Raw genomic sequence first — 9,346 nt, 5'->3', positions numbered from 1 at the left:
TTAAGGGTTTCAGCCAAATATATTGTCGAACAAGTATCCGCCCCGTGGACTCTTGATGTCCGCCTGCCGTTTTCTGTGCAGGATATAAGCCTCGTACTTTTGGATCTGGAGAGGACCCCAGTTGGCTGTGGGCTGCAGGGCCATTCGGAATTTCTAAAGAAAGAAAAAATAATTAATTTGTTCAAATTAAAGTCTTGGTTAAAATATATTCTTTACTCACACTGCTAAAGGTCTTTCCCGGCTGCTGGAAAATCGTGTACAAAGCCCAGAAGGGCAACTGCAGCACTCCCACTCCCCATATAATCCAACCCGCCATATAATAAGCCGGCGGATACTCCACTTTGCGGTAGGTCAAGGGCTCATAACTACACAGCATATAGACCAAGACTAGGAACATCAGTCCCGGCGCCACAATGGCCCAGCAAATGCGCCAGTAAAAACTGGTCTTCACATTCAGCATAAACTCAATGTCGCTGCAAATGCGCTTTACTCCGTAAATCCATCCCACAGCCAGCAGTTCCGCAATGGCCAGGACCAAGGCAATGAAGGTGCAGCCATAAAAATCCACCAGATTCAGCACAAATTGTCCGCCCGGCGTCATGTACACCAAGCCGCAGAGGAAACCAATCACAGAGGCACTTACGGCCAAAAGCCAGTGGGGTAAGTGGGTGAAGCGATCCTTGACCACGTTGATCACACAGCTGGCCATGCCAATGTTCGAACCAATACCTAAAACCAACAGCATGAAGAAGAACAGCACGGCAAACAATTGCGGCAAAAAGTTGAACTTGGCTATGGCCTCCGGATAGGAGATGAACGCCAGACCAGCTCCTCCCTTCACAACCTTGGAGATGTCCTCGGTATTGGTCTCATGGGCTAGGTTGCCCAGAATGCCAAAGATAATGCAGCCAGCCAGGATAGAGGTCAGTGAATCAATGGTGGTGATGATGATCACATCTCTGGAAAGGAATATGTTTGAGTTATCTTTCAATTTGTAGAATGTAAAAGCCTTACTTGTGCACATTTTTGTGAAAATCATTGAAGGAGGCATACATGACCAGGGTGCCAAAGCAAATGGCCAGCGAAAAAAACATCTGGGTGATGGCCGCATACCATACATGAGGATTGAGCAGCTGTGACCACTGGGGCTCCAGGAAGTAGACTATTCCCCGCCAGGCTCCTGGCAAAGTGACCGCCCTGATCAGCAAGATGAACATAATCACATAAGGAAACAGGGCCAAGAAATAGGAGGCTTTGCCCGAACTGCGAATGCCTTTGCACAAAACCGTGCCAATGATGAGCCAGGTGGCCATGAGACACAATACCAGATCCCAGTTGGGCGTGCCCAAGCCAGTATCATCCAAGTTATCCGGTTCCCGAAGTACAGTTCGTCTGCAGGAAATGGGAGGTTATTTAGGGTTCTTTAAGAGTTATTACAAATACCCACGTAAAATACAGCTCTGCGGAGGAAACACCTTGCTCAATCGATGTATTATTTTCTGCAGTTGCTCCTGTGGCCACACAATTGCTGCCCCATTCCACCAGGCAGTAAGTCCAGGGTAGGATCTCATCGAAACTGGCCACCAAATACCTTATGGTCAAGGCCATAATGCAGGCATAGTAGGTAGTGGCCAAGGCGGTGGAGTACACCTGACCATAGGCAATACCTGAAAAGGTAATCGAACGATTTCATTTACTTAGTGAAAGGATCTTTCCTGAGGGACACTCACCCTTCATTATAGGTGCCATATCAAAAGCTTTGATGCAACCACGACTCGAAAACTGGCCTATAATCACCTCTAGGTAGTAAACGGGTCTGCCAATCAGAAGGAGCACTATCACATAGGGAATTAAGAAGGCACCACCACCATTCTCCAAAGCTATAAAGGGAAATCTCCAGACATTCCCAAGGCCAACAGAGAGGGCGATGCAGGAGAACAGAAACTCCACACCCTTGCTCCACTGATCTCGCTGGCCTGAGGACTCTGAAGGCACTTCCTCCTGGATGACATCGCAGTTTATGGTGAGCTAAGAGATCACAGGAATATATAAAGTCTGCCGAATAGTTGCGCCCCAAGTACACTCACTTCCTCTCCTTGGGTTGTGTATATTACGGCACTGATGCCAGTACAAACTTCCGGTTGATTTGTCCTAGATCCTTGGTTCTCAGTCATGCTTCGACACAGCTTCTGATACTCTGCATCATCCATAGTGTTGGATTAGGGCTGATTTAAGGCATAAAACAGTGAATGGAATGCAAGCAGTGGACAACACAAAAGCTTAGGTGCAACTAGATGAGTAAGCAAGAACGGGAAACAGGAAAGGAAGCTTCCATTTTGGGCAAGGATTAGGCTAGCCACACATCCATTTTTTATAATTTTTAGCTTTTTATAAATATACAAGTCCCCTTTCCAGCTGGTTATGGATTAATTGAGACCTTTGTTTGTCTTTTAGACAATTAATTATGTGCGAGATTCCTCTGAAGCTATCTCGTGCAATTACAATTTATGGGCTTTGCTTTGGTTTACTGATAGGGAAAATGGCAATCAAATTGGAGGGTTCAACGCGACCATAAATCACCCCAACTGAAATGTTTACCATGTTGTCCAGATCTAGAACCAAGGTGTGTCCAAATACTCTCAAGAAACTGAAGAATCGTCTGAAGAATCACTTCTTATCTGGCTAGAGAGTGTTAACGGGCCAAAGGTAAACATAATTCACCAAATCACATTTAAAAATAACTGACAGATGGGGAAAGTTTGTTGGTCTTAGCTTAGCCGAAGATTTGGGTTGTTTCTGTTATCAAAAATATGCTGGCTTTAGGCCGTAAACTCGTGGAGGCAATTTATCCTTTTTATCTCTGTCAAACATCCACTATTTAATCTGCAACCAGCACCACACACAAGACACTTTTTCAACTTACGCCAAGGCGGTCTAAATTTTGAAGCAGTACCGTTCCTAGCAAGCTGCCGAACGCGACTAACTGACATTCTGTAGATTATCTACTGGGAAACCTACGGAGTCCGAAGAAGCAGCAGATACCGACGAGCGTCGATTTGTCTGGGAATTATATTATATTTATATGATTGGATCTTGGTTCTATCATAAATCTTGAAGATTTAGAAATAAAATATATATTTAATATCAAATTTAATTAAATTCATCTCAATACTTGAGTAGAAATTGCCGCAACCCTGCCCTCAAAAATGCGAATCACTTTAATTAATTGTCCCAGATTCAAATTCCTGAACCAATCATAGCCAGTCGGCTAATCCGATTCATCATGCCGCCACCATGCCGACTTGACCAGATTCTATAAAGATCTCTTTACTGAAAATCAACGAAAGAGCCAAAAGGTACAATAAATTTGTGTGGCAAAATCCGTGGGAAATATTAGAGGACTCAGCGGGTCATAGGATGTGCAGTGGTAAGTAAAGTTAACGCCGGAAGTCTACAGCTCTGGCTGAGGAAGTGGATACTGCTGAGCCCTCACAGCTTCCATGCCTTGGATGTTGGCAACCATAACATGAGCATGATTGCTCCTATAAAAAATGTTAAAGAAAATTTATAATAATTATCAGCTAAAAGAAAGTAAATCTACTTACAAACACTGCTTCAGCTGCGCAATTTCCACCTGCATGGAGGCCATACGCTCCTCATGCTTGGTGCGCACTAAAGAAGTACGCAATGCCTGCTCCTCCAGCAGCCTGATTGTGTTCTGCTGCTTGGCCACAGCATCCAGTTTCTCCTTCAGAGCTTTTAATACCTGGTCGAGCTGATCATTCTTGGCGTCAAGTTCGTTGTTTAGCTGCGCGGAAATTGAGAGTTAGAGAGTAACAGGACACACAGGACTAAATCTCTACCAGGTTCATCTGCGTATTTTTCTGGCTCAGTTCTTGGAAGAGGTTTCCATATTGCTCCTTAAATTTCAACTCGCTCTGCTGCAATTTTATGATCGTTTTAGAACGCGCAGCCAGCAAATCATGGTTGGCTTGGTGTTGTTCCAGCAAACTGGCCAGCTCCTTGTCGACATTTGCTTTTACCTGGTTGAGCAGCTCCCTGGTAAAGAGAGAAGATTTTAAATATAATTTACTCTACTGATCAGTTTCACTCACATTATATCGATCACTTTGTCTGTGTTTTTATTTACTCGTTCGGTGGCATCCTTCAGTTTAATATCCGTTTCCTGGAGATATGAATAGATTTGGTAAAACCTGCAAAATCAGAAATATCACAAATGAGTGTGTTTTTTTAGTAGAAAATTCTTTAAACTTGCTTTGTCTTAGCGAACAAAGCCTCAGCTTCTAGACGCTGCCTGGAAGAGTCCTTTTTCTGGCTCTCGGCCAGCTCTAGAACCAGCTTGGAGGTCAGTTCCTCGCTAAGTAACAGCTTTCTCTGCAGTTCACTGATGGTTTCATCCCGTTGAGCCAGCTTATCGATTATTAGCTTCTCGTTGTTCTTAGCAACTGAATCGACAGCTAGAACGAAGGATAATAATGAATTCAGAATAATATTAACTTATATCTTATAGAAACCTACAGGAATCCTTCACCAACTCGCGATTATCATTGCACACCATAACCACAAACTTGTAGGTGCCTGGAAGCTTCCGACCCTGTTCAGCGAATTTGCGGATCTTGTTCATAAAAGTGTTTTGTATAATCTCAAGATTCTTTTGATCCGCCTCGAGGGCCTGCATCCAGTTCTGTCTGGCTTGTAATGTAAAGGCTGCAATAAGAAAGCCTGGCAATGCTTGACTCGAAACCACCAGAAACTGTCACTCACTTGGGCATGTCCGCCACGGTGTGCACGACGATGAGCGGGCTCGTATTTCCGAGACGGTTTCCGCCTCGGATTTGCGCTGTCGATCCTTTGGTAGAGGGGGCAAAGAGGTGAGCTGCGACCGGTTGTCTCTAAAGCGGGGTATCCGCGACCTCAATACAGAGGCTTTGTTGCCTGCGATAAAGTTTGATAAAGACTTGGTATTGAAATCAGTTGAAGATCCTAACTTACCACGAACGGTTTCAGTCATTTTGGCTTCTAGAAAATTTTAACTTAAATTTTATATTGTTTGCTACATAAGTTGTTTTAATTATGTTTTCTAAACAAATAAATTTCAAAAGATATTTCAGAACAATTGTATTGTGTTTTTACAGTACAAAAAAATGTTCTTACGAGTTTCGAGTTTAGAAATAAACTATAAAATAACTTAAAATTATTATTAGAAGAGACAGGCCCACTGTGTCCAATAGACTTTGTTTAGAATAGATGTGTGTAAACAAAAAAGCTGATAAAAGCCAGAGAAAGATATCAACAAATAAGAATTTTAGGATGATAAGCAAGCCGTGCTAAATCACCATAGAATATAAACATAGAGCACCGATGGGTCTCTCTGTCTGCCTCTCTTATATATTGCTCTTTATAATCTACCCTACCCATGCACATTGTCTGTCCAATAATCGCCTCTGGGGGAAATTTGCATTCAGTTGTGTTTCGAGTGCGTTACGAGTAGGTTCTCCAGTTCACATATAATATCCCGGTCCCATAGATCAACCCGTGAGGTTTCAACCTAAACACCAAGGAGGCTACAAATCATCTGAAAAATTAAAAAACTCAGATAGTTAATAGTTTTAAAATTTAAAACCCTAAACTACATATTAAAATGTATTTAAGTGAATTTGTAACCACCCCTCTTTAGTGCAGTGTTCCTCCAAAGGGAAGCCCTAAAAGTGCCTTTAATGATGATATATCTATGGGAATGGGTTACGGTCTCTCGCCTCTGGGGGGGGGGGACATCAGTTATTTTGCTCACTTTTGCTTGGTAGACAGACACGGCGTGTTTTTCAATTGAATTTAATCAGTGACGTAGCGGGTCTATATAGTGCACATATATACGCTATGCGATCCGTTTTTCAAGGGGTAAACAACCACGCTGCCTAGTTCAAGTTCCGCATGGCAATTGCGCTTAGTTCTCAAAGGAAATGGAAAGTGTATATATACTATATCGGATATATATCGGGTAAAGCTATCTCTAGTTGAAGGCTGCTGTCACGAATTCAAGTTCAATTCAGAACTGGGACTAGGCCCCTGCCATTGACATTCGATACGAATGCGGATAATTAAGACAATTAAGTGCATTGAAAATTGTGGCCAGAAATAGTTTTACACAACCACGTGGATGGATAGATTTATATTACAATTAAATTTCATAATTTTCTAGTATTTCGCAATGCGAGCTTTGGCGTGTTTATGGTGGCTACTGGCTCTGGCGAGGATTTTACCCAGGATCGAGGCCTGTAATCGGGTTCCTTTGGGAGCCACTGCAGCCAAGTCACCGGTAGATGACAACTATGTGCTGTCCGTGGCTGGAAATGCCCAGAGTTATATTCCCGGTCAGAAATATAATGGTGAGTGGTTTTGTTTTAGAAAATAAATTATTTTTCCTATAATTTTTCCGGCCTTTAGTATCCCTCAGTGCCTTTTCTGGTCAAACTTTTGTGAGCTTCATGCTGTCGATCGATCTGGAGACGGGCGAGAGTGAAGGTGATCCCAATGCCTTGGGCACCTGGGAGATAAGCGATCTGGCCGAGACCCGCTTCAGTCCCCGCTGCGCCAATCTAGTGGAGAACACCAACACGAATGTCAAGACCCGCGTGGACGTTGTCTGGGTGGCTCCGTCCAGTCCAGGACAAGGCTGTATTCTGCTAAGGGCTACGGTGATGCAGCATCGTGATGTGTGGTTCATGGACGATGGCTTCCTCACCAAGCGCATGTGCGAGGAGGAGGCGGATGATATTGACACTCAGCCCAGCATTGTGGATCCCTGTTGTGCCTGCGATGAGGCCAAGTATGAGGTGGGTTCTCTACCAAAAGTTAACTTCCAGTTAAAAATTCAAGCTATATATACATGTATTCCAGCTTACCTTCGAAGGAAAATGGTCACGGCACACACATCCCAAGGACTTTCCCGCAAATAGCTGGCGCACCCGCTTCAGTGACATCATTGGAGCCTCCCACACCATCGATTATAGGTTCTGGCAGTATGGAGAGCTGGCCAGCGAGGGTCTGCGCGAGGTGGCGGAACACGGTTCCACGCGCACACTGGAGAGCGAGCTGAAGGATCAGAGCGAGCACATTCGCACAATTATCAAAGCCAGAGGCATCACCTATCCGAATGTCACGGGCAAAACATTTGCCGTGTTTCGTGTGGACTCCAATCATCATTTGATATCCTTGGTCTCCATGGTAGATCCTTCGCCGGATTGGATTGTGGGTGTCTCTGGCTTAGAGCTGTGCCTCCCCAACTGCTCGTGGGTGGAAAACAAGGTACACAATCTCTATCCTTGGGATGCAGGCACGGACAGTGGTCCTTCTTATATGGTAAGTGCTTTGATTTATTCTGAAACCAGTTAATATCCATGATTTTACAGTCAGCAGATCAGCCGCAAGTGCCGCCGGATGTGGTGCGACGTATCAAGTCCAATTTTCCCAATGATCCTCGCTCTCCCTTCTACGACCCCACTGGCGCAGACATGAAGCCATTGGCCACCTTGCACATCAATCGGCGAAGGCTCTACGAGAAGAACTGCGAGTCCACCGACTGTGAGTCTTAAAAACCACATCCTAGATCAAAATAAATCCTCAAAAACCTTCCCACAGCTGAGCAGTTGCCCCCAGAGTGTGCCACACACTCCTGGTCAAGGTGGGATGAGTGCACCACCAAGTGCGGACCCGGCAAGCAGTACAGAATCCGCGAGTTTAAGAATCCTGCACTAGCCTCGGTGAGAAATAGACTTAAATATCAAGAATCTATCCTGCAATAAATCCCCATCCCTTCAACAGCGTCATCGCTGCAACAATGCTCTCCGCGAGGAAAAGAACTGCGTGGGGCGCCAGTGCGCTAGCTTCAATGAGGAGGCAGCCGAGGCAGCTGAGCAGGAGGCGGGTGGTGCTCCTCCACCCAGCAACGATGATCCCCAGTGCGGCCTGTCCGAGTGGACCGAGTGGTCCTCCTGCACGGTGACCTGCGGCACTGGAGAGATGACCCGCTCACGTCATTACCTCAACAAGAAGGCCAAAAAGAAGTGCCAAAAGGCCAGCAGGGCGCGTCTGCACGAGACCAGGATCTGCGAGGCCATGGAGTGCGGCGGTGACATTGAGAATGGCGGCGCTGATGGGGGAGAACCTAACGAAGAGCAGGAAGGCGGCGGCGATGAAGGGGATGCCGAGAAGCGTTCAATCTTCCGGAACTTTGAGAGCTACAGTCAGCATCGAGAGGACTTTATACCTCCCGTTTGCGGGGTCACGCCCTGGTCGGACTTTTCGCCGTGCCTGGGTCCATGCGGTGGTCATGGCCGGCGGCAGCGCATCCGTAAGGTCTGGAACAACAACCAGGTATATGGTGTGAGTGACCCCAATGACGATGGACAAGATCCCTGCCGGCACATCAAGCTGCACGAGGAGGTAAACTGCACGAATCCCAGCTGCGACACCATAGTGCCCAGCTTCTGCTATGATGAGCTGGTGGATAGCCCCTGCCGGGACAGTGATGTGGCCAACTACTGGTACTACGACCACGTGAGTGACCAGTGTGGCATTTACTGGTCAGATCGCTGCGACGTCAATCGCAACAAGTTCAAGTCGAAGGAGGAGTGCGAGGAAACATGTCGCCTGCCGCGCCACAAGCAAGAGCTCCAGCACGATGGCATGCCGCCCGTGGACTGTATGGTGTCCGAGTGGGTGGCCTATAGTTGCAATGCCACCTGCGGCGATGGCTACCAGCTGCGCACCCGTCGGGTGCTCCGAACGCCCAAGTACGGCGGCAAGCCCTGCCCCAAGCACTTGGTGCGTCTGGATCGCTGCTACCAGCGTTGCGAGGATATGTACTCTATAAGTGGACGTGGCTTCGGCGAGCGCCGACATGTGGTAAAGGCTCCTCCGCAGCCTGAGCCCCGGGACGAGTGTCGCTATTCGGAGTGGTCTGCCTGGACGCCCTGCACTGCCAGCTGCGGCGACAATGCGGTGCGCCAGCGCACTCGCACCTTGCTCAATACCGATCTGAGCTACAAGTGCAAGGACCGTGTTCGCATGGAGAAGTGCGTGATGATGCCCTGCCTGCTCAGCAGCAACGACGAGCCGGAGAGGTGGTGACTCGAGGGAATCTTCAGCTGCAAAAAGTATTAATTGTACATCACATATGTAATCACAATCGTACGAATAATCAAATATATGAAAAGCTATAGATTACCCAAAGGTTGGGCCAGGATCTCTAGGATCTCTCAAGGGAAAGGAAAATTAAAAGGGATTTAAGGATAATCCAGTATAAAATAAGTTCTATATTAGTTCC

General features: G+C 46.4%; 3 protein-coding genes across 4 annotated transcripts; 1 reads left to right on the top strand and 2 right to left on the bottom strand.

Moving 5' to 3' along the window:
• Positions 1-9: 9 nt before the first annotated feature.
• LOC108082597 (sodium-dependent nutrient amino acid transporter 1) lies at positions 10-2,216 on the bottom strand. Its single transcript, XM_017178064.3, has 6 exons — positions 2,088-2,216; positions 1,731-2,028; positions 1,448-1,667; positions 1,015-1,392; positions 221-959; positions 10-153 (listed from the first exon to the last, which is right to left on the bottom strand). The coding sequence occupies exons 1-6, from the start codon at positions 2,208-2,210 to the stop codon at positions 10-12; spliced, it is 1,902 nt and encodes a 633-aa protein (XP_017033553.1). The 5' UTR covers positions 2,211-2,216.
• A 1,095-nt stretch (positions 2,217-3,311) lies between these two features.
• Positions 3,312-5,210, bottom strand: salto. Of its 2 annotated transcripts, XM_017177719.3 has the most exons (8): positions 5,014-5,210; positions 4,786-4,956; positions 4,540-4,728; positions 4,277-4,478; positions 4,116-4,214; positions 3,864-4,059; positions 3,606-3,808; positions 3,312-3,542 (listed from the first exon to the last, which is right to left on the bottom strand). In XM_017177719.3, the coding sequence occupies exons 1-8, from the start codon at positions 5,030-5,032 to the stop codon at positions 3,452-3,454; spliced, it is 1,170 nt and encodes a 389-aa protein (XP_017033208.1). In that variant the 5' UTR covers positions 5,033-5,210; the 3' UTR covers positions 3,312-3,451. The 2 variants fall into 2 exon arrangements, with proteins under 2 accessions (XP_017033208.1, XP_017033209.1); XM_017177720.3 differs by lacking the exon at positions 5,014-5,210 and having other exon boundaries at positions 4,540-4,709; positions 4,786-4,924.
• Positions 5,211-5,477: 267 nt separating this feature from the next.
• On the top strand, positions 5,478-9,252 carry LOC108082609 (spondin-1). The gene is made up of 7 exons (XM_017178088.3): positions 5,478-5,508; positions 6,221-6,407; positions 6,466-6,854; positions 6,919-7,380; positions 7,431-7,602; positions 7,660-7,781; positions 7,843-9,252. Exons 2-7 carry the CDS (start codon positions 6,230-6,232, stop codon positions 9,148-9,150), a joined length of 2,631 nt encoding a protein of 876 aa, XP_017033577.1. The 5' UTR covers positions 5,478-5,508; positions 6,221-6,229; the 3' UTR covers positions 9,151-9,252.
• The last annotated feature ends 94 nt before the right edge of the window (positions 9,253-9,346 follow it).

The sequence above is a fragment of the Drosophila kikkawai genome, chromosome 2R (assembly GCF_030179895.1).
Source record: "Drosophila kikkawai strain 14028-0561.14 chromosome 2R, DkikHiC1v2, whole genome shotgun sequence".
NCBI lineage: Eukaryota > Metazoa > Arthropoda > Insecta > Diptera > Drosophilidae > Drosophila > Drosophila kikkawai.
Note: the sequence above shows the minus strand (reverse complement) of the source record. Positions and strands in the feature narration are given on the sequence as shown.